Genomic DNA, 24,988 nt, shown 5'->3' on the forward strand with positions numbered 1-24,988 from the left:
TGTTTCTCCTTGGACTTCAAATAGCAATCAGCATCCCCTCTCATATTTTAAGGGAAGGAAAAGTACTAATCATCCAATCATTATATATATATTTCAAAGAAAAGACTGTTAGCTTTCAGAGAACAAGTGACTTAAAAATGTTTCCTTCCCTTAGGGAAGAAAAGCAAATGGTTGGGTTTTCAAAGGGCTTACAGGAGTTCTGCTGGAGCCCAGCTGGAGCCAGGCCATCTGTTTCAATTTCCCTAAAAAGTGCCCCAAAGCACTGTTATGTCAGGACGGCCTATTGTTCCCATTGTCTTTCTCAATAACAAAGGACCACACACCCATGCCTCCTCCAAGCAACGTACCATGACATTTTCCTTCCAGATGGCCACGTTCCAACCCCCAACGGTGAGGACGATGTCCTTGTAAAAAGGTGACCTCTGAACGGTGTGGACTACACCATCGTGGACGGCACTGTCATGGACACTGTAGAGGCTCACTGGTTTCCTTGCTGTTGGGGTAGAAAAGGCCATTTCACCGTTCATAACACTGTATACATTGGGAAATGTGGCTTCCAATGGACAGACAGGTCTTGATGAATGAGACCCAAGAGCAAAGAACCAGAGGTCAGCTGGGGCAAATAAATGAAGGAATAGCTCCTCTTCTTTTTTTATAAAATGTCCAGGGAATTTCCCATCGAAGCCACTTTTCAGAGGAATGCTTCCTGTTCTCAATCATTCAATGGGTCAGTAAAACTTCGTGCTCTGCCTTGATGCACCAGGGACTATTGATGGCTCAGTAAACAATGGTTAGTAAACAAACACGGTCCCGCCCCCATGGAGCTCACAGTCTAATGGGAAAGACAGACATGTGCTCTCCAGACAAATTCCAAACTACAGAATAAAAAATGTGAGAAGTGTTCCAAAGGAAAAAATGTTACAAGAAAAAAAAAAGATGCACATAAATTAGACAGAAAGCTCAGAAAAGTCTTCTCTGAAGGTGAGTCATTCAGGCCTCATAGCAGTTTGACCAGGGAAGGTTTGGGTGTGGAGAGGCATCCGGACAGAGGGAGCAACATACGCCAAAATCCTGAGAAACAAGTGTTTTGTGTCTTCATAAATTTGAAGAGGGCAGCGAGATCGAGTCTGGCAATCCCAGGGGGAGACATGTAAAACAAACAGGGACCGGGTGCTTCCAGACCATGCAGGGCCTCGTAGGAAAGGCGTGTAGGTTATATTTTAAGTGTCGTATGTTTTAATGAGTGCTTTAGGGTCTGGAAGACAATCTGATCGACATCCCCAAAGCATTCTCTGGCTGCTGTGGGAAGAACGGATGAGTGGCAGGCAAAAGCAAAGAGGGAACACCAGAAGAGGCTGTCGTGGTGGTTCTGGTGAGAGCAGATGTTGGCTTGGATGTGGGTGCAAAGGAGAAGAGTAGATAATCAAGACATTTGCAAGCTGGATGGACAGGGCTTGGAGATGGCTTAAAAAGGAGGAGTGAGAGAGATTAAGTGCTGAGAATAACAGCCAGGTTTCTGGTAAAAGCCACTGGCTCCGCTGAGTTTCTATTTATGGAATCTGGGGAGACTAGAGGAGGAGCAGGTTTGGACTTGAAGATCAGGACTTCCCCTGCAGTCTCTGCCTCTAGCCCAGGGGCCTTCAGCTTCTCTGGCCTGTTTACGTGCCATTGCTTGGGTTTCCTTTGCTCCAGGCCTACCCTCAGCGCTGGATGTCGCTCACTTCTTGCTGCCCACACCCACAAGCCTCAGAGATGAGTGTTACATTATCACCAACAAATTAATCCAGCTCCTGTCCTCCTGCCAGAGTGATTTTCTGATTATCTGCTGGCTCTAGGATGAAGCCTGCAGCAATGAGCAGGGCACCCAAGGCTCTTTGCCACCTTGACCTAGATGTCCTTGCTGGCACCTCTCCTTTGCTGTTGTCATCTTTATTGCTATGGTTTGGCCCCGAGATGTCCCTGTTTCCTCTCTGTCCCCTGGTCTCTTGGGCTTCCATGTTTCTGCACTTATTACTCTTTCTACATGAAATGTCTTTCTTCATCTGAAAAATTGCAATGTATGCTTTAGAATCTGGCTCAACTGAATCTCTCTTCAGCAGAGCCTTTTTGAAAAATTTATTTATTTTATTGATTTGATAGAGAGAGACAGAGAGGGAGACATTGATTTGTTGTTCCACTTATTCATGCATTTATTGGTTGATTCTTGCAAGTGTCCTGACTGGGGATCAAACCCAAAACCTTGGCAATATCAAGATGATGATGTTCTAACCAACTGAGCTATACGGCCAGGGCAGTAGAGTCTTTTCTTAACAGCTCCAGAGAATCAGTTCTCATTCCTCCATATGTTGGACTTTTCCAATAGACTGTGGGACTCCTCTAGAGGAGGATAGTATCTTGTTCACCTTTATATCACGGGTGCCTGGTACATAGTAGGTTCTTAGTGGTGCTTTGGTGAGTAAATGATATTAAGAAAGAAAAAACAAACATGAGGGAGGTTCAAATATAAAACTTTGGGTTTTTAAGTTTATTGTCATTGGTTATTCTACAAATGGAATAAAATTCATTTGAAAAATAACTAAACCTGTTTATCTTGGGCCTTTCCAAAAGAAGTTCAGGAAGCTGCGGGAGGAGGAAAGGCCCCCAGAAAATTTCTGAAACCAGGAGGAACCAGTGTCCACCTGTGTGTGATCAGGTCCTGGCCTAAAGCTTGTGTCCCAGGGCTGTGGTGGGCACTGCTGCTGTGGACACGGTGCTTGGCGTGCAGAACGTGCACAATGCACACTAGTAAAGTACTGAATAACTAGAAACACGAGAAGCATGGAGGTAGCTGATCAAAATTCATTATATCCAATAGATAATTTTGCATTCAACTTCAAATCACAGAATTGGGAGTAAATCGAAGGTGGAAAATCGATCTCAGTTCTGCATGCACTTGACCCTCTCTTGGGTCACATATAATCCTCTCTCAGTGCCCTAGTCCCATCAATAACACGCCTTTGGGTTTCTGTTCAGGGGACCCTATGTCAGAAAAGCAGGAATGCTCATTTACAGATGAAGATGGCTCCCTGGAGACAATGCTGACTTAGCAAGCCTTCCCAGGTCTGAGGCAGACTCGAGCCTAGGAACCCAACTCAGCAGACAGAAGGGAAAGGAATGAAGTTTGAGGCAAAGACACTGGAGAGCAGGGGGCCCCAGCAGCTCTTCCCTGCAGGCTGTGGCTCTGACCTCTGACCCTGTCAGTCACTCACATCTACTTGTCCAAACACTCACGGGATTGACCAGATCCTCTTGTGCAATAGCCGGCCGGAGGCTCCACCTCGCTGCTCTCCAGTGTCCTAGCACTCCTGGGAGCTGCCTCTTCCTTTGCTTATGGTTACTCCCTGCTTTGAACTGTGGATGATATATACTTCTGTGCCATGAAAACCCCAAAGCTTTAAGTAAGTTGTCACTGTGGGAAACTCCAAGGCTTTGAGCTTTGACAGGAAGCTTTGCTTACTAGAGCATGAATCCTGACTGATTTCTACTCACCCCTGGGTGTGCCCCCTAATACCTCTGCTCAGCTGCCCCAGGTCTGGCCTTTGGAATAGGGAACACATGAGTACTGCCAGTCCAAGCCCCAAAAGAGGGTCCTACAGGTACTTTTCTCATACTGCCCCGAGGTCTTCAAGAGCATCATAAACTTAGCTTGGAATTTCACATTGACTCAGATTTTCCACATAGATTAACTACCATGTTGCTGAGTTATTAAAACAGCATTGCTACCAGACAAGGGCACCTGGCCCTGAGAAGGTCTGCCCAGGCCAGCTGTATTGTCTGGGTTCTTGACTTTGTGTGGGAAAGATTTCACCGCACGGGTCCAGATGACTGTGAGGGTACATTTACTGAAGCTGGGGGCAGTGAAACAAGGAAGGGCTTAGCATAGAAGAAGCAACAGGAGAGCCCAGGCTGGGCTGCCTCAGCTCACTGGGAAGTCAGAGAAAAGGGGCCTTGGGGACAGTTCAGGGGGTCAGCCTGGGATGAGCTGCTGCCGCCCACTGCTCCCCTGACTGTTCATCTCAGGGTCCCTTAGAGGTTAGGAGATGCTGTGCCTTGGGGGGAAGGAGAGAGGGAAAGGGGATGTTGTGGGTGCTCCCCCGAGGGAGAGGGTGTACACTGGGTCCTTTGTCCTGAAGCTTTTATCTCTTGCAGAAGGGAATCTCAGGGCAGGTCTCAGGGGAGGGTTTCAGTTGAACAGTCATCTGTTCTCCAGGTGCAGCCTCAGGATCATGGTCTCCCCTGATTGGTCAATGACAGGACAGGTGTTGTTAGTCGTTGCAATTGGTTCTGGTGTTGCCCACCTGATTCTGCTGCTTTTCTGTATTTCAGCCTGGAGCTGAAGTACAACTGAGGCCTGGACGTTATCTCGAGGGAGGTGACCTTTTGTATCAGGTCGTAAATTGCCGGGCCAGTTCGTTCAGCTGTCTGTCTCAGTTTTCCTTTTCCACTTGCCGAAGAATTTCCCCAGCTCCTTACTATCCTGTCTCAGCATGATTCTTTTAAATTGTGCTCAAGTTTAGGTGTAAAGACAAATCACCCGGCGAATTTCATTAAAATCCATACTCAGATTCAGTAGGCCTGCGGCAGGGCCCAGGACTCCGTATTTCCAACCAGCTCCCAGGGGCACCTGTGCTGCTTGTCTGAGGCCCTCGCCCTGAGTGACAAGTGTGGCATCAAGGCCTCAGGTGCCCTCCATTCCATTAGCAAGGCCATGGTTACTCAGGACTTTATGAAAAAGGAACAGACTTAACAATGGCACACACATCAAAACTTACTCATCAGTCGGCCAGTTTCAGGGTCTCTTTCCAGTTTCCAGTCTGTGTATATCACTTCACCTTCCTAAAAATATCACAGGTTCCTGATGAGTACAGTGACCACTTAAGAGACAAGAAAACACCTCATAGTCCTGTGCTGAGACTGATTGTAATGAACAGAAAACAACAGGTCAATTTAATCAAATGATAATGTGGTACAATGTTGGGAAAAGGCTTAACATGATTGCTTGATTTTATCTTAAACCAAGAGACAATGAGTTTGTTGAGCTTTTGTCTACACACAGTGACATGGAGAACACCAACCAGTATGGAGACGATCTTTGTACATGAGTTCCAGCTGCTGGGTTCCCAAAGCTTTGTTTCCAAAGCTTGGGACAATAGGAAACTGTCCCGAGGGACTGAAAGCTCCGGCAAGGGATCTTGTCCAACTTACTCAGTGATTTATTCTCAGCATGTTACAAAACAGTACTGAACAAATAATTGTGGGATAAGAGAGAAAGAAGGAATATGGATTCATTATATGGTACACATTACCACTTACACTTGAGAACAGGAACCATAAGATCCCATCCAAATAACGTGGTGAGTAATCTATATTCCAGTTCCACTTACAGCCACTTTAAGGGGAGGGGAAGTCAGAGGAGCCTGGGTGAAGAAGAGGCAGAAAAAGCCACACAAATGGGAAGGACAGAACCAGTCCATGGCGGAGGAGGGAGAGGTTAAGTGGAAAGCTTTAGCCCCTCAAATTTAGTCTTGCAGATGCAAAACCTGAGACTCAGAGAGGTTTAGTGACTTACTCGTGGTCATCCAAATGCAGTCTCATTTCAATGAGCTCCCCTCACCCCCACTGGAAAATTAGAGAACAACACAGAGAAGGTCGTATATAAAAATGGAAGTTGAGAGGACTGGGAGGAAGGATGGATTGGGATGTGAGGGTGAGGGAGGGGAGCTGGGAAGACATTTAATTTATGTGAAGTGAAGGAAAAGCTCACCGGGCCAGGGCCCACTCACACACCGATCTGTGCTTTATTCATCCTGTTAATGCATTAAACACAGAAGGACTGTGCTCGGCACTGGAAAGTCAGTCAGAGGACAAGCGCCCCCTCCACTCATGGTCACAGTCAAGGGCACAGACAGGCTGCACAGGGCTAGCCTGTCATTGTTACCATTCACTGAGTACCCAGTGCTTGCCAGAATTGTGAGGAGCTTTATGGATGTGGCCCCAGCCCTCCTCAAAGTCCTCCTCAAAGTCCAAAGTAAGAGGGTTACTATTGTCTCCTGGGACTCATGGCTGATACATAGAGCACAAATGAATCCAAGTCAAACAGGAATAGTTAGAATCAGGTCATTTAGTTAGTGTGTAACAGGGTGCAGCCAAGAGGGGGGCCCCAAATAGGGACTTGGAATGGGGTTCAGAACTCGAGGTGTCCAGGGGATATTAGAAAGATATATAGGATGCCCTCACCCCCACAGGGTTGAGTTGGGAGAAGGGGCACATGGAGCAGGAACATGCAGAGCTGTTTTGAACAGCAACAGCTTGGCAGCTAACCTCTGGCATGGTCATTTAACATATCTATAACCTCTAACTGGATTCATAGATATGTTAAATAGCTGTGGCCATGCTTTGAGCCAGGGGGATGGGAGTGACTTCCACCCAAGATGTAACTGGGAAACAGCTCCCCCTGGTTTCAGTGCCTGCGTGAGAGCTTGGAGAAGATTGGCTCCACGCCACGGGGCCACACCTGCGCAGACTCATGATGGCAGCCCAGTAAACCTGGACGAATACAGGAGTGCTGGCAGGTGTAACTGATTGAAGGAGGAGTACTAAATGGGAGTACAGAGGAAGGTTGGTGTGGGGATTTAAACCCAGACTCGGCAGCCATGCCAAGGGAGAACCACGTGGCTTTGGCAGAGTCGGGACCACGCAGCTTTGGGGTGATCCCTTTTGCCATGTGGCTTAGGAAGCAGGAGAGACTTTGCCTGGAAGAAAAGGTATGAAAGGACTCTTGCTGGTGGGCCATGAGAAGGTGCCACGTGGCTTTGGATTAACTGGAGATTGTGGCGGTGACACAGCTGATGGTGCCGGGAGCCTGAATCACGAACTTCTTCTTTTCCTGAGATATGGTATCCCTGATTAGGGCAGAGGGAGAAGGGACTGTGTGTATCTGTGGGTATCCTAAAGGACTTAAATATTTTAATGGAGACATTGAGTCACTCTAAGTCTGCACAGCTTTAAATAAATATTTCCTTTCCTTTCCACAAATCTCTGGCACTGAGAGACGTCTTTCCTCCGGTGACGGGCATAGCGAATCTAGTGGGGGGTCCTTTCGGTAATAGTATATCGTAACCCCCCTTGGCTCTGTTCTGTAACAAGTGTTGAGTCCTCATTATATCATCAGCCATGTAGTCAGAAAGCATCACATCCTTCTCCAACCCGTTACTTAGTTCTGACAATTCCACTGTCCTCAGACTCTCTAGTGCTGTTCTTGGCCCCCTGAAAGCCTGGCCAGTCTGACCCCTCTGTGTTCCTGCTCAGCCCTGCACCAGCCACGCAGGTCCCAGAGCAGAGGGATTAGCCGCAGCAAGGGTCAGACAAGACCCTTCCACTGGCTTGCCAGTCCCACAAGGACAGGGCATTTTGTCTGTGGAATTCACTGCTCTGTTCCCTGGGCCAAGAACAGCGTGGAGCATGTATTAAATGCTCAGTGGTACCCGATGAATGGCAGATGAAGTTAATTCCAAGCAGGGCAAGGGCTAGGTAAGCAGGAAAGAGTCTGGTGTATAAGAATACTGAAGGAAAAATCAGAGCAGCTGGGGTGGTTGAGGGAGATTGGTGCAGACGGGACGGAGACACAGGAGGGGGCCGAATTGTGCAGAATCTTACAGGCCCCAGTGTGAGGTACTCAGCTTTTATTCATGTTTTGCCGAGTCATCACTGAGGAGTTTAAGCAAAGGGCATTACACTTTAATTTCTGTTTTAAGATTTTGCAGTTACTTATTGTTTCTAAAGCTGTCTTCCCCTGCTTTAAAGTTTTGGTGAGCACAGGGACAAAAAAAACGTATGATTCCACTTACACGAGGTGCCTAGCGCAGGTGAATTCAGAGAGACAGGACGTGGAACCCTGGTTGCCAGGGGCCGGGGCGGGAGGGAGGGCGAGTTGCTGTGCTAGTGGATGCAGACTCTGTTTGGGATGGCGAAACAGTTCTGGGGATGAATGGCGCCGACGGCTGCACCGGGACAGGAATGTGTTTATTACCATTGACTTGGACACTTAAAAGTGGTTAAGATGGTAAATTTTGTTCTGTATTTTTTCAGAATAAACCGCCCCCCTAAAAACTTTGGTGTGAAGCTCATGTTATAAAACATGTATCTGTTCAGTAGTGCTCCATGGCTCACCCAGTGAAATTCAGGTTACTTAACGTGGCAGAAAAGGCCCTTTGCTGGGCTCCGACCTAACATTCCATGCCTTAGCTTTGCTTCCTACATGAAACTATTCCACTGTCTGAAGACAAACCCCAGCCTTTGTAACTCCAAAATACAGTGCAGGCTATTGCATCTGCTGCAAAGTGTACTCTCGCCCTGACCTTTCAGGTGCCTCCGCAGCCTCCAATGTCATCTGCTCAGAGAGCACCTTCCCCAGCCTCTTCCTTCCTGGCCCTTTGGCCCCTGGGCTGGCTCCGGTGTGCTGTGGATGTGTCTGCCCCTTAACTAGGCAGTGAGCACCCTGAGCACAGGGACCGTGCTATGGATTCCTTTCTGATCCAGGGCCTAGCACAGTTCCTGGCAGGCAGTATATTCCTGAGAGTGGGGGAACCGACTAATTCCCTCCGAATACTGAGGTGTGAAAGCAGATTGCATTCAGTGAGACTGAGCTACAGCATTTCCTCACAGAGGTATGGCCTGAGAGAAAAACCCTTTATTTCAGGAAAATGGAGTCATGACTGACCAGGCATCTCTGCTGCTGTACGGCCATAAGATAAAGTTCTGAGCCTGGTTTCCTCATCTGGAAAATGGGAATAGTGATATCACCCTCACAAGATTATTATGACTAAATGAGATGTAATTTGGAGAATACCTGGCACAGACCCTGCTGTGTAGGAAATATCTAATAAAAGTGGGCCCACTTTGGTTATAATAGTAAATACTAAAAAATGGCAGCTGTTAAGTTATTATATCCAGCTGTTATTTATCTTTTAAATTGAGTGAGTTTTTTACTATCTTTCTTAGTAGATGGTGGTGGCATCTACTAATATAACAAAACAATATATTTTTTTAGTAAATCTCTAACAGCATGGTTTCTTTTATGGTAGCGGCACTTGATAAAATTCACAGGTTGATCAATACATTATTAATAAAAATGATCACGCTTAATTCTACAGATTTTTCCAGGGACATTTAAAACACATAGCAGCACAATTTATGATAGCCAAGAGTTGGAAGCAACCAAGATGCCCATCAGTAAATGACTGGATCAAAAAACTATGGTACATTTACACAATGGAACTCTATGCTGCAGAAAGGAAGGAGCTCCTACCCTTTGCAACATCATGGATGGAACTGGAAAGCATTATGCTGAGCGAAATAAGCCAGGTGGTGAAAGACAAATACCATATGATATCACCTTTAACAAGAATCTAAACAACAAAACAAACAAGCAAGCATAATATGACCAAAGACACTCAAATACGGAACAGGCTGACAGGGACCAGAGGGGAGAGAGGAGAGAATCACAGGGGAAATGGGGATGGACTCACATGAACAAGTATAAAGGACATATGGACAATAACTAAGGTGGGGGTGGAAATGGGAGGGAGGTGGGGAACACTGGGGCGGGGGGGAGAACTGGGAATATAAGACAGAAAACTGTACTTGAACAAGAATTAAATAAAAAAAATTAAAAACCTCCACAAATCTATGCAGCACTGTGGCTAAAAATGTTAAGTGCAAATAAGCATTTTAAAATGTGAAAATGATACAAATAAGTTTTCACGAAGCAAAGGTGCAATAGAGGTTATCATCATGTATTTCAGTGTAATTAAAAATATTAATTTAAAAAACCTAATTCTGACTCACCTCTGTGCCCACAAAGAACTTTGTGCAGAAGTCCTCTATTGGCTTGAGAATGTTGGCCAGTCCGCTTTCCAGGTTCTGGTAGGGATTCATTTCTCCTGACTTCATGGCTTTGTTCTCAGCTAACGCTTTGTCTTTGAGAGAAGGGTGCGTGGAAGAAGCACATATTTATGGTGGATGATCTTTTAAAATATAGTTAGTTTATATTTATACAATTGCCCCATTTCCTCCTCAGTGTGGCAGGCAAAAATCCAAGCATTTTTAGACTTCTAATTTGGCAGTAGAAGCTTATGCAGGACGCCCGGTACATAAAACTGACAGAAGCTGCATTGTCCTTTGAAGTGTGTCCTGGGAGGTACTGGGGAGACCCCACTGTCAGCCTTGCAGGGGGTTCTGAAATGTGTCCGGGCACACAGCTTAGAAACCACTTCTATATATTTACATCATTTTGAAATCACTTACCGTAAATGTTGGACACCAAGTACACCCCTGGGGTCTACCGTCCTTAATATTCTCAGTAGGATTTTCTACTGAGAAACTCATGTCATTTTTATTCAGTTGGTACCACATGGAAATTTTCCAAACAATTTGAGATTAGCCTTTTAGGTGGAAAAAATCCTTTAACTTCTAAAAAATAAATTAATTTAAAATGTATTGCTTGTTTGTCACAAGCACAGCATGTAGAATATCTTGTTTTTTCGGTTAGCCTCAGTCTACTGCTGACCAACACCAGGGGCCGCACCGTATTGTAGCTATAGCTGCGCCTGGGAGCAGAAAAGCGCAGCTGACTTGGGGGGCTGAGATTCAAGTGTTGCCTATTTCCTTTTCAAAATATCTCATGTCATTTTGTTTTGAAACAAAAACTTTTATGATCTAAAATTGATAAATGTGATTTATTGAAAAGGGAGAAAAGCATGAGGAAAATTATGGAACTCATTATTATATCTTACAGAGGTAACTGCTATGAAAGTATTGGTATATTTTTCTCAGTTGCTTTCTGTGTGTGTGTGTGTTTAAATTGGGTATTTTAGTGTTATATCTCATATTCCTATTCTCTTAATGAAAAGTCTTAGACATTGCTTCAGGTCACTTACTAGTTTTTAAGAAATATGATATTTAATTTGGGGGAAAGGTGGTAGAGAAACAGTGCTCCCAACACCCTCCTCCCCATATCTTCTCAATATACCCCCCAGGTTATGTCACCCCTGGGAAAACAAAAAACAACACAAACCAACCAAACAAACATACAAATGAAAACTAAAATAGGAGAAGAAAACTTCACCTACACTAAACATATATTACTACATTTCAAAATATCTTCAGCATAATTCCAGAGGAAAATGAAAAATAATTACCATGACTTAGTAGGCTCAGTCAACCAACACTTCCATTGTTTGGGATCTGCACGTTTCGTTTTCCCCATTAGATAAGACATTAAAAATAAGACCCAAGGTAAGCCAACCATGGATCCATATCCATATTGGACACTGGGTTACCAAGTGTCCATCAGCATTTCGGAAATATCTAGGCACATTCAAACACATTGTTCTTCTGAAAAGATACTCATAATACATTTAGCAAGAGCAAAAGATTCTTTGTACCCATTTAATATATAAAGTTAGAGTCATTAACTTATTTATTTATTTATTTATTTTTTAAAAGATTTTATTTATTTATCTTTAGAGAGGAAGGGAAAGAGAGAAATATCAATGTATGGTTGCTTCTTGTGAGTCCCCTGCTGGGAACTGGCCTGCAACCCAGGCGTGTGCCCTGACTGGGAATCGAACCGCGATTGTGTGGTTCGCAGGCCCGCGCTCAATCCACTGAGCTACACCAGCCAGGGCAACTTATTTATTTTGAATATATAATTAGTAGGGTCTCACTTAGATGTGGAATCTCACGAACAAGCAAACAAAACAGACTCATCGGTATACACGGAGAACAGAGACTGATGGTTTGTTTCCAGGGGGCAGCGGGAGGCACTGGGTGAAGAGGTGACGGGACTGAGAAGTACAGATTGGTAGATGTGAAATAGTCATGGAGATGGAAGTACAGTGTAGGGAGTATACTTGGTAATATTATAGTATCTATGTGTGGTGCCACTTGGGTACTGGAAATATCAGGGAGAACTTTGTAAAGTGTGTGACTGCATAACTACCATGCAGTACACCTGAAACCAATACAAAATAATATTGAATGTAAACTGTAGCTGAAAAAAAATTTTACAATTAAATTAAATTTATAAAACTAAGCCATGTTTAAAGTAAAACAAGCTATAAGAGGGTTAGAGACCAAACCTAATAAAGCTGGCGTACAAATTGGACAAGAAAATATCTACTAGTAAAGTAGGACATGGACATAATTTATAAATAAACACATGTTCATTGGGAATATGTGCTCAAAATGTGAAAATTTGGAGGCCTCTGATGTAACAAAGGAAGACAAAAGCCTGAGGCAGGGTCACTACTAGTAATGCAAAGGAAGAGGCATGTGTGCGACACACTGTGACTGACGACTGCATTGTTCTGGGAGAAGGACCGGACGTGCGGCCCAGGAGAGAGTCCAGGTGACTCCAGTTCTGTTCTGCAGGAGGAGAGAAAGGAGGGGGGAATCCTTGGCCGAGATGAAAGGGTAGACCACATCACAGCGGTGTGTGTGTGGGGGGAGGCGAGGGGGGAGGAGAGTGTAATGACGAAAGCACACAGCTGAAGTTGGAATCTGAGGTTCAATTCCACGATGAGGGAAGCAAGGTGAAAATGGAACAGGGAAAGAAGGCTGAGAAGAGAAACTGAAGGAGTATCAGAAAAGGCACAAAAGCCAAGAGAAGGGGCTTCGTGGGTCGTGTCTAATGCGGTGGAGTCAAACAGCAGGTGGCGAAAGGAAAACGTGATCATCAACGGGTTTACTCAGACTTGACGGAAGTAACTTGGGTGTTTATTAAATTCAACGTCATCCTCACAGTTCATGGATTTTCCACTCCTGAGGAGAGTAGTGATAATAGCAGCTAACATTTATTGAACGCTTACCACATGCCAGGCACTAAACTGTGTGCTTATGAACCACTGCATTCAATTCTCACAATAACTCGAGGTGGTTAAACATTAATCTGCCTCCAGGAACGAGTCAACTGAGGCTCAGAGGGTTTAAGCAACTGGGCCAAGATGTCATACCCGGTGGCTAACATTCGTTGTGAGATGACGATGTGCTGTTGTTCGAGTTATACATGTATCAACTCATTTTATCTTCACAGTACTCTGTGAGGTACTCATCTCTATTATTTACCCCACCCTGCCTCCTCCTATTTCCTTTAGTCTCTGGGCAAACAGGTTAAAAAAAAGAGTAAGGCACACAGTGGTAAAGCAATTTAACCTGGTCAAACAATAAATTGTGGTTTTGGGATTTAAATCCAAACCATGGACTCCAGACTCCACACCCTTAACCATTATGCCACATTGCTTAGAAGAATATAACACAGGCTCCAAAAGTAATCCCAAATGAGGAATTACAAAACCATTTACAGCAAAGTTTTCTTCTTTGGAATAAATGCTGAACTTCTTAAAGCTACTTAGAAGGGCACTATTACGACCTACATGGCAGGCAAAGGGTGAGTGGCCACTAGATGGCGACAGAGTACCAGACGCTGACACCAAGATGAGTGAGGTCTTCAGAACAGCCTGGATTTGTGATTGACAGTTGAACTACTATCAGGTCAATAGCAAAATGTGGTGAAGAAGCATGTGAGTGTTTTTTAGTCAACAGGCCTAAGTCAGGCTAGACGAGGTAGACAGCTGTCAGTGTGCCTGAAGGAGACCCAAAAGACCATAGTTAGATTTCAAGTAAGTCCTCCTGAAAGCTGGCCGTCTGCACAAGAGGTAGGACATGGCCACAGTAACAGCCTTAGAGATCAGAGGCAAGGGGCAGCAAGGTCGACGGCATTGTCAAGTGAAATGTCATTCTGTCTGGACCTGTGGAATTGTCTGTAACGTGGATGTCAGGACATGCATAAGGGGACACAGCCAATTCTAGTCTCAGCTGAGAATCCAAAAACGTGTCCATTCTCTTTATGAACTGAATTAGCCAAATATGCCTTTCTCTAAGAGACCCCCAAAATGACTGTCTGGAAAGAGAACATTCGTGTGATGAGGAATATTCCCGTCTGATACCATTTGGGACATGCTTCAAGGTTCTTCAGTTTAAACAGGCACTGCCTTAAGTGCAGGTAGATGTGTGCTGGTCACGGATTGCAGTGTCTGTCCCAACAGCATGCAAACCCATGGCAGGAGGGACTTGCCTTTTTCACAGCTGTATTCTCAGAGCCTGGCACTCTGTAGAATTTTAATGAATGTTTTGAATAATAAACACATATATAAATAAGGAGTTAACAGTGTAAACATTATTCTTTTAAAAATGAAAGGATCACAACATTTCTATCTTATGTTTCTGGTCACATTTAGCATTAGGTGTCTATTCCACAGTGTTAGCAGTCCCTATACCAAAATAAAACGTAATGTTCTTTAAAGGGCACACCAGGCCTCTGTCTTTGGAAATGGTGCTGTATTTAGGCAGTCCTCAGGAAGACATTGCCTAGGACCCAGTAATACTGGTAAAAAAATGCAGGATCAGCCCTGGCTGGCGTGGCTCAGTGGATTGAGCATGGGCCTGCGAACCACACAATTGAGGTTCGATTCCCAGTCAGGGCACATGCCTGGGTTGCAGGCCAGTTCCCAGCAGGGGACTCACAAGAGGCAACCATACATTGATACTTCTCTCCTTCTCTCCTTCCTTTCCCCTCTAAAGATAAATAAATAAAATCTTTAAAAAAAAAGAAATGCAGGATCAACAGAAATTACACTCACACTAAGGACACTGAAGTTTAGATACATTTGCTTTAAAAAAGTCGTATCTCACAACGATTTTTTAAAAACACACTTTAGAGAAACTTCTGCTGTGGCCAAGATAGAGCAGTTAGTGCTGGACTTATGCTCTTTAATGTAAAACAACCAAAACCAGGCAAAATACATAAAACTATAATTTTTAAAAAACTGGACACTAGATCACAAGGGACCTTAATCCCTGAGAGACGGTAGGAAAAAAGATGGTAGTTTCAACCTAATCATATCAATAATCACATTAAATCTAAATGTTCTAAATGTTCCAATAAAAAGACAGAGATTACCAAATTGGATTTTTTAAAAATCTAGACCTACAAGAAATGCATGTCAAATATAAGGCACCAATAGGTAAAAAGTCAAAGGATACAGAGGGTATACTGTGCTAACGTTAACCAAAAGAAAGCTGGATGGCTATTGTAATATCAGACAAAGTAGATTTCTGGGTAAAGGATATTTCCAATTCATCATGAGGATGTAATAATCCTAAACATTTATCTATCTAATAATGCAATGCTCAACACTGTTAGTCATTAGGTAAACACAAATGAGATATCAATACTCAACTTTTAGAATGATTAAATTAAAAGGACTAGCCATACTAACTGTTGGTGAGGATGTGGTCAAACTGGAACCCTCATACACCGCTGGCTGGAGTGTGAAATGGTACTACCACTTTGGAAAACACTTTGGCAGTTTCTGAAAAAGTTAAACATACACTTGCCCATAATCTAGTTGTTCCATTCCTAAGTATTTACCCAAGGCAATTGAAAGCATACTTCCAAACAAAGACCAGGATATGAATGTTGATGGAAATTCTATTTCTAATAGCCTTCAGCTGAAAACAATCCAAATGTCCATCAAGAGGTGAATGGGTAAACATCTATGGTATATTTATACAATGAAATACCATTTTGGAATAAAAAAAAGAATAAAGTATCCATACACACAACAATATGGATGAATCCCAAACTAATTAAGCTGATTGAAAGAAGCCACATCAACAAGGAGTATATATTATACAATTGACATAAATTTGCAGAAAATGTAAACTGACACACAGCGACAGACAACAGACCAGCGGTGGACTGAGGGCGGAGGTGGGGGAGGTGCTGGAGGGATTACTGGGGGGGATTCCTATAGACGTTAACTTTTGCGAGTGATGAGTATGTTTGTTACCTTGGTTATAGCGATGGTTTCACAGGTTTTTACTATGTCAAAACATTAAATTGAATGCTTGCCCATGTGCATTTCATTGTATGTCAACTACATTCTAATAGAAGTGAATAAGGAAAGAAACACCCTTTAAAATATACAATGCTATCCTTACTATAAACTGTATCAAACCAATAAACATGCTCCTAACCAACTCTTTTAATGAGGTTAAAAAGTAAGACTGGGGCATTTAATGCTTTTTATAAGTTACATTAACCTCTCTTGGTTTTGGTTTCCTGAACTGTGAAATGGTAATGAAAATTCCCAGCTTGCAGGACTTTTGTGATCATTAGCGTCTGTTTTACTCACTGTGGTACCCTCGGGGCCTCGTATTTCATAAATACCTGCTAAGTGAATGAAAGCATGTGCAATATTAGCACAGTGTCTGACCCTCAGGCTGGAATTCAATAAATAACCAATAACAATACAGAGAGGAGGGGGTGGGGAGGAAACTCACCTACAGCCCCCCTGGAATGGAAAAATCCAAAATAAATTAGAAAATATGCACTATTTTAAATACTGCTTTGAATAGTGATTCCAATTTCCCCCCACAGATTTTAAGTGTTTCTGTAATTATATGTGTTATTTTTTTCTTCTTTTATGGCCCCTGGCTAATGTGTATTGTTCAGGAAGGTCATTCATACTCTGAGATTAAAAGCAGTTTTCCTCTAGTATTTTATATTTTAGTTTTTACATGTACATCTTTAAACCATCTAGGTTTTCTATTTTAACGGAGTCTGAGTTGGGCATCTCAGTTCGTTTTCTTGAGGGCTTTATTCTTATTTATTCCAGTCCTTCCAACGGACCCAAATCATTTAATATCGGAACAGTGTTGTTGCTGATTCAGTATCAGCAGCAATTGCTGAGGACAGCTTCATCCCGCAGGCCCCTCTCCTGCGTGCTGTCTTTGTCAGGTGGCTACTTCTCTGCTGGACCTCCGGCCTTCCTTGGTGGTGTCCTGCTGTCTGTGGCTCTTCTTCCCATGTCCTGGCTTTTCTATGCTCCCTGGCTCCACCTGCGCCTCTCTCTCTCCATTCTCTTTGTAGGACCCTCCATCCGCTCAATGCGTCTGCTGCTGCGCTGCCAGTTGCTCCTCTCCGCATCCTGCTGCGGGGACCTTCTCCTCGGGCCTCCGTCTCCAACTCCGGCCTGATGGCTGCGAGCAGCCCTCCGCCCAGCAGCCGTTTCCTTTGCCCGCTGGGCTGCAGCGGGACCAGCGGCGTCTCCTTGCGTAGGTGGGCTTGGAAGCCACAAAGTTTTGAAGGAAGGGTTGTGATTTTTCTGACAGTGATTTGGAAATTCCAATCTTGGTCTGGAAGGATGAATTTTGGACCACTTTCCACTATTCTCAGCCTTTTGTAGGAACCAGGAAACTTGGGAAGTGTCTGAGGGAACCTCCCTACCCAGCACGAGAGGTTTGGGGTAGTGTGGTCCCCTTCATCTGTACGCACATTCTTCTGTCACCTTTCTAAAGCAAAACTCTGGTTGTAAACCTCCGGTTTTCTGCTTTCTGATATAGTCTCCAAGTTTATGTCAAAAAGCACGTAAGTCTCGGAGTTTTCCATTGTATTGACCATGGACTAATCTCTCTTCAAGCCTACAAGTCTTCGGGATGTGTAAGCAGTTCTGCACACCCACAGAGAGCAGATGTCCCCTGGGAACCTCAAAAAGAAGTCTTTGTTCTGTGTGTGTGTGTGTGTGTTTAATCCTCACCAGAGGACATCCTTATTGATTTTAGAAAGAAGGAAAGGGAAGGAGGAAGAGAGGGAGAGCAACCCTGGTTGCCTTTTATACATGCCCCCCACCAATCCCAAAACCCAGGCCTGAGCCCTGATGCAGAATGGAACCTGAGACCCTTCGGTTTGCAGGTTGACACTCAACCAAATGAGCCACACCAGCCAGGGCAGGAAGCCATTGTGTTTGTTTTCAGTTTTGTTTATTTTTAGTATGAGGTCTTGGCTTATAGGAAACATATGCCTTCAAAGTAAGTTTTACCCAAGGTGCATATTAGATATGTAATAGATTTTTCTTAGATGTCCCATCATTTAACAGAAGGTAAAAAAAATTATGAATGAAAAAAAAGAAAAATTTATAAATGAAAATCATTTTGATAAGGCAAATATTTGAAAAATTCTTTAGTTGCTAGTGATTCTTGTACATTTTCACTATGCATCATTCTCAAGGATAGTCAAGCCCACTTTTTAGTAGCTTTTACAGTGCACCCTTCAATTGCTACAACGAAGGTGCATGGTTGAAATGGATTTAAAAGTTAATTATTATTCTTTATCAGTTTTGTCATAGTGCTGTAAGCATATTAATTTTTCTGTGATATTCAGATCGAGAATGGTAATTTTGTTTTTTTAGTACTTCATAAGTTATTTTGCCAGACTTGAGAAACGACCCATTCTACAGAATTACACTTTGAGCATATACATATTTGTTAGGTGGGCTTCATTAATATTGTTTTATTTATTAAGCTTTCTCAAATACACGAATGAGCTCAATAAATGTGAAAGCAAAGTGAACAAATCCTTTTGTGTGTAAATGCAGTTTTAATGTGTCGGCTGCGGCTATGATAGCCATGATAAAGTTCCACACCGCAGAGCTTGACTTTTTGTGCTCTTCTTACAAATTAGACTATCCCAGCAAGTAACGTCAGACATAAAAAGCTATTAACCCTCAGACTGTCAAACAGTTTTTCAGTGACCCCGGGCAATTACCTTGTGCTTTGTAGAGCAGGCGTTCTTCACCCAGGCTAATTTTGGTTGGGCAGTGGTCTAAACTTGTTTCCCCTTTGGACAGTTTCAGCTTTGGGGAGAACACACAAGAAAGGTGATTTCCACATATCCTTAATTTATTCTTGCTTTTACCTTCTGCCCCCAGATTGCTGTTTCCCACCTCCCCCTCTTTTCTCCTCCCCACCCTCCCTCAGGTTCCTGGTTGTCTTTCCCTGGGGAAAGCACCTGCACCGTTTCTAAGACCACGCTGCTGAAGGGGGCTTATGTGGGGGCTTATTTCCTAATCCCAAAGTCTTATGGGTTATATAATTTCTGAACATGCTTTGTATTCTATTTCCTAGTATGTCCTTATTGGTTTTAATACAAAACAATGGCTCATTCTTCTGTTCCCTAAATCTTGCAGTTAAAGGAAGTTCCAGAGAGACGTTCAGGAACCTGTCATCTGCCCAGCACTGCCCAGTCCCCCCATGGGGGGACGCTTGTGCCCTTGAGTTCCAGACGTGGCCCTGGGTCTGCACCACAATGGAAAATGGTCCCACTTCACACTCTCCTCTCTTGGCTCCCTGGCAACTTTTCTCAATCAGGATGTTTGTCCATATGCTATACATTTATTCTCAGATGAGTTTTTGCTTGCTCATTTCTTTTAAAGTTATTTACAGTTCACGGAATCCTTGCCCAGAAAATTTTTATCCTCTTTCTAATTTCTAATCTCAGTTACTTCTCTTCTATTGGGGAGAAATATAAAATAGTGTAATTCTTGTGATACTTATAAATCAAATATTAAAAAAGTATTAAGTTTGGAGTTAGATTTAGATGTTTCAAAGGCAGATAGCCATCACCATCAGCAGTTCATTAGTACTTTGCACACATCACACTACAGCCCTATGTTCCTTTAATTAAAATAGTTTTTCTTGGAGCTCTGCCATTCAAGATAAGTACAGATAATTTCTTGTTCAATTACTTTTCATTTTTATTTGATCATAGGTATTACAATACTCTTTCCCTACTACTGATGTGCAAACAATCCAGAATTTGGGCTACAATAGAGATAAAAGTAGTTTTTCAGGGCTAACCTGGGAGTGTACCCACTCACAAGCAACTGATATGCAATTGATTGATTATTATGCAAACCATTTGTAAGTTGTGGCTTGCTTACACATGAACGAACACTAATTTCAAGTCACGATGATTGTGGTTTTGGGCATGATGAAGGCAGACATCATAATAACTGAATCAATGGGTTTACTGGGTGCATGAATACATGAATTATAAAGTCCCGTGTGAGTCTGAGCTGCTCTGCTTTTAGGGTGTATGTGTGTACACCTGTGCATATAGATGATATAGAATATAGAATAGACCCTATGGTACCTACCTTAGCGAGGGGTTTCCAGGAGAGATCTAGATGCAAAAATGTAGATGGCACGTCAGAAGGAATCTCAATAGTTTCTTCTTTCTTTTTGTCTGTTGGCTGAGGGGTTACGGTTTTCAGGGGTCTGATATCCCAAAAACATACTGTGCTTTAAAAAAAAGTTTACATTTTTAAAAATAAACACAAAGAAGAGGTGTAACCTCAGGACTACGATTGTTGCTGCTACAGATTAGCAATGTGGTCATGGCTATATTTAATACCTCTGAAAGTAGGATTTTTATGAAATAAATTTTTAATATTCTAGAGAATTATGCAGTTCATAGAGTTACTTAATAATTTTGCTGGTCTCAAGACTAATATTACTGAATATGAGAATTGAATTGGGAGATTGGCACAATCTTTTTTTTAACATACCAGCTTTTTAAAAATATAACTCATATACCCCCAAATTTACCCATTTCAAATGCACAATTCAGTGCTTTTTAAATATATTCACAGAGTTATACAACCATTACCACAATCAGTTTTAGAAGATTAAAAAAAAGATTTTATTTATTTATTTTTAGAGAGAGGGGAAGGGAAGGAGAAAGAGAGGGAGAGAAACATCAATGTGTGGTTGCCTCTCACGCAATCCCTACTGGGGACCTGGCCTGCAACCAGGCATGTGTCCTGACTGGGAATTGAACTAGCAACCCTTTAGTTTGTAGCCTAGTGCTCAATCCACTTACTGAGCCACATCAGTCAGGGCAATTTTAGATTTTTACCACCTCCAAAAGAAACCCTGTACAGGTTAGCAGTCACTCCCTATTCGTATATTCATAGTGAAAACACCACATATACAGATGGAGTTGGATTTGATATGCTTTTTACATAGTTGATGTCCAAAAAATGTTATTTCTCTTCTTGTTTCTCCTTCCTCACAGGTAGATTAGAGAAATCAGATGATATAATGTATGTGAAAATTCTTTATGCAGTTCTGCACATATATGTTTTTAGTGCAATAAACTTGGTAAAATTTATAGTGAAACTTGTACAGTGCTGTAGTATAAGGGTATTTATATTAACTGTGTAACAACATATGATAGTCCTGGCTGGTGTAGCTCAGTGGATAGAGTGCAGCTGTGAACCAAAGGGTCACCAGTTCAATTCCCAGTCAGGACACATGCCTGGGTTGCGGGCCAGGTCCCCAGTGCAGGGCCTGTGAGAGGCAACCACACATGGATATTTCTCTCCTTCTCTAAAAATGAATAAATAAATATTTAAAACCCCCCATAAAACAAATGAATGAAAAAAACATATGATGAAAACCATGAGAAGTATGCCATATTAGCTCCATAATTTCTATTACTGAGGTTATGAGTAACCTGATTTAATAGACTTAAGATGTTATTATGATTTATATCTATATGCATTTAGATAAATGGATGGTAACTAAAGAGAAACAAAACTTGTATTCATTTATGTAAATTATTTAATTAATACTAATATTTTATTCATCTTAATAATGAAGAGTTAAAGTTAATTAAATTAATTTTTATAAAATTATTAAATTTTAAATGAAGAAAATATTAAAATAAAATTATTAAAATAGTAGTAATTTTTGTGTTGTAAAAAACATAAATTTTTGGGAGAGTACCACAAATGATGAAATAAGATTTATTTTAAAACATAGTTATAGTTCATTTAAAACTGTTTCAAAATTACATAGCTCTTCTTGAATCTCATTTATGCCGTTAATTTACATTATTTGTGAAATGATTTTGTTAAATACATAAAATTTCAGTTGAACTTCTGTATAAATTAGTCACACACTCTTAATTACTGGAACATTACTTTATCTTAATCTAGTATATTATAAGACCTTTGGCATGGTTGAAGTATGAAGATTAGGACTAATTATGATAATGAAAAGTTAGCTTTTTCAAATGCATAATTTTTTTTTATTGTAACAACGTTTCAAGGAACTATTCTTAAGCTATTTCTAAATTCAAGGGACATCATCATAAATAATAATCAAGGATCTGTATGTTCAATATAAAACATGTAATATTTTTAGTCTGCTCAGTGTTTCTAACTGTTTCCAAGGCTGCTGAAGCACAGTATAGCTCTGCCTTTGTGGTTTACAATCAACATTATACTGTAAGCATTTCTCCAGGAAATAATAATATAATTGTAATTGATGCGCAATATTCCATGTGGCCCTATAGATGCCATGCATTGCTTTTGCCTGGGGAATAACCACCCTCTCCTCACCTATTTTTTGGCAAAAGCCTTCTAATTGTTTCGAGGAAACTGCTTCTATCCTATTGGATGCAGTCAAATTGAAACTGTCCTTCCAAGGGCTCAGCCATTCCTGCCCTGGCCAAAGGGGTGAGTTCACAATGCAACGGAAGTCAGCCAGATTCTCCAGTGACTCAGGGGCGGGACCAAGTCATTCATTAAGAAGGGGCTGGCCATTTATTCCTGCTACCCAGATCCCTGGGGCTCTTTCTGAGACCGGAGTTAGCTCTTCCTTTTATTCAGTAACATCATTACTTACTAGCTATGATATAGGATATAGGATATAACTCATTATATATAGTGAACTTTACCTTCTGAGTCTTATTTTCTTTATAAGTATTTTTCAAAGTCATTGCAAGTATAAAAGAGTTAACTTATTAAAGCACCTAGTAGAGTTTTGGCATACACTTCCAATTAACGTATTTCCAGTAAATTTATTCTGTCCCCTTAAGTTAGCCATTGTCAGTTTCTATTGCCTGCAGTCACAGAACCTTACCCAATGCATGCCCACAGGGTTAATCTTTTCTCCTCCACCCCTTGTCCAAGCTGATGTTACTGAAGACTTTGCCTGCCACTCCACACACTTCTTTTTATAATTAATTAATTTATTTATTTATTTTCCCCACATACTTCTGAAGAGCCTACGGCTTGAGGTGTCATTGTTTCTATCAGGGTCAAAGCTATTTGCAATGGTAAAATTGTGCCAGCATTTGGATGCTAGATAATACTATTATCCTTTATATTTCCCATTTCATTATGATTTTGAATTCTATAAATTGGGAGATGTAATTTTTAAAATAAACATTCTTCAACATGGTTACCAAATTATTTATAAAAACACTTTTTATAAATATGCAATAAAAGCCAAGTTATTTATAAAAACACTTTTTATAAATATGCAAACCTGGTCTCAGGTTCCATTCTTTATAAAGCTTTTACTCTTTATAAAAGCTTTTCAAATTAAATGTTATACCCTTCATAACTGTGAGACAAAATTGAATGTAAACAATGCAAGCTGCAAACTTACAAGAGAATTTGAAGAAGCAGAATAACTGTGGATAATGCTATATAACAGTATCAATCATGAAATCTAGTTAATTCTTTTTACAACATATTTTGTATTCATGAATATATATTTTTAACAAGAAACAATCTATAACATTCTTTCAGTTATACAAGGTTTAATGACCACAATAAAGATTATTTAAGGAGCAGAGAAAGGCAATGATCTTCAAAACATCTAAGAAAAAAAGAATATGTTGTAAAAAAACATGTAAGAAAAAAAATATTTTTTCTAACATCTAAGAAAAAAAAGAATATGAAAACATATTTGGTGATGTTTAAGATAAGACATACCAATCTGCTGAACAGGTGACAAGTTGACAGCATATTCCACTTCGATTCTCAAAAACAGAACCCATTCTGTTAATCTATTTTTTTAAAAAAAGCAAGAATTAAGTTCTTTGAACCTAGAACAGTAATGACTTTCTTCTCATAGTTGTTTTTAAAGGTTTTATTTTATTCTCACTCAAGAGAGAAGGTAAGGGGGAGAGAGAGAGAGAACCATCAATGCGAGAGAGAAACACCAATCAGCGGGCTGCCTGCATGTGCCCCAACCAGGGATCAGCCCACAACCTGGGCACCTGCCCCAGTTGGGAATCGACCAGCAAGCCTTTGGCTCTGGAGGATGCTCCAGCCTACTGAACCATGCCGCCCAGGGCTTCTCACAGCTTTTTACATTTTTAGTTTTTCTTTTTTTGTTTTAATTTTTATTAAAAGGGCATAACGTGGTCAGAGAAACTTGGGAAATATAAGGTTTAAAGATCAAATACAGTTCTGCCATATATTTTCCAGTCTTTTTTCACAGATGCCTTTTTAAAAAATTTTTTATTTCATTTTATTTTATTTTTTTATTTTGTCAGTTCTAAGGTTATTTTTTTAATTTTTATTTTTATTTAATTCTTGTTCAAGTACAGTTTTCTGTCTTATATTCCCAGCCCTGCCCCCCCCCCAGTGCTCCCCACCTCCCTCCCATTTCCACCCCCCACCTTAGTTATTGTCCATGTGTCCTTTATACTTGTTCATGTGAGTCCATCCCCTTTCCCCCTATGATTCTCTCCCCTCTCCCCTCTGGACCCTGTCAGCCTGTTCCGTATTTGAGAGTCATTGGTCATATTTTGCTTGCTTGTTTGTTTTGTTGTTTAGATTCCTGTTAAAGGTGATATCATATGGTATTTGTCTTTCACTGCCTGGCTTATTTCGCTCAGCATAATGCTTTCCAGTTCCACCCATGAGGTTGCAAAGAGTAGTAGTTCCTTCTTCCTTTCTGCAGCATAAATTCCATTGTGTAAATGTACCATAGCTTTTTGATCCAGTCATTGACCAATGGGCATCTAGGTTGCTTCCAACTCTTGGCTATCGTAAATTGTGCTGCTATGAACATCAGCGTGCATAGGTTCTTTTGGATTGGTGTTTCAGGGTTCTTAGGATATACTCCTAATAGTGGAATTGCTGGGTCAAAAGGCACGTTCATTTTTAGTTTTCTTAGAAAGTTCCATACTGTTTTCCATAGTGGTTGTACCAGTCTGCAATCCCACCAACAGTGAACTAGGGTC

At 41.7% G+C, this 24,988-nt stretch overlaps 1 protein-coding gene across 2 annotated transcripts in view; it reads right to left on the reverse strand.

The window, feature by feature from the left end:
- The window catches only part of DNAI3 (dynein axonemal intermediate chain 3), a 78,595-nt gene that overhangs the window by 8,508 nt on the left and 45,099 nt on the right, over nt 1–24,988 (reverse strand). For both annotated transcript variants that reach the window (XM_037060944.1, XM_037060945.1), the window contains exons 14-19: nt 23,730–23,803; nt 20,097–20,241; nt 18,707–18,794; nt 9,886–10,016; nt 4,812–4,875; nt 348–493 (exon numbers count right to left, since the gene is read on the reverse strand). In XM_037060944.1, coding sequence (XP_036916839.1) covers nt 348–493; nt 4,812–4,875; nt 9,886–10,016; nt 18,707–18,794; nt 20,097–20,241; nt 23,730–23,803 — 648 coding nt within the window. The remainder of the gene's footprint in view (nt 1–347; nt 494–4,811; nt 4,876–9,885; nt 10,017–18,706; nt 18,795–20,096; nt 20,242–23,729; nt 23,804–24,988) is intronic.

Source organism: Sturnira hondurensis, unplaced genomic scaffold (assembly GCF_014824575.4).
Source record: "Sturnira hondurensis isolate 20B ecotype Veracruz unplaced genomic scaffold, ASM1482457v3 Scaffold0013063, whole genome shotgun sequence".
NCBI lineage: Eukaryota > Metazoa > Chordata > Mammalia > Chiroptera > Phyllostomidae > Sturnira > Sturnira hondurensis.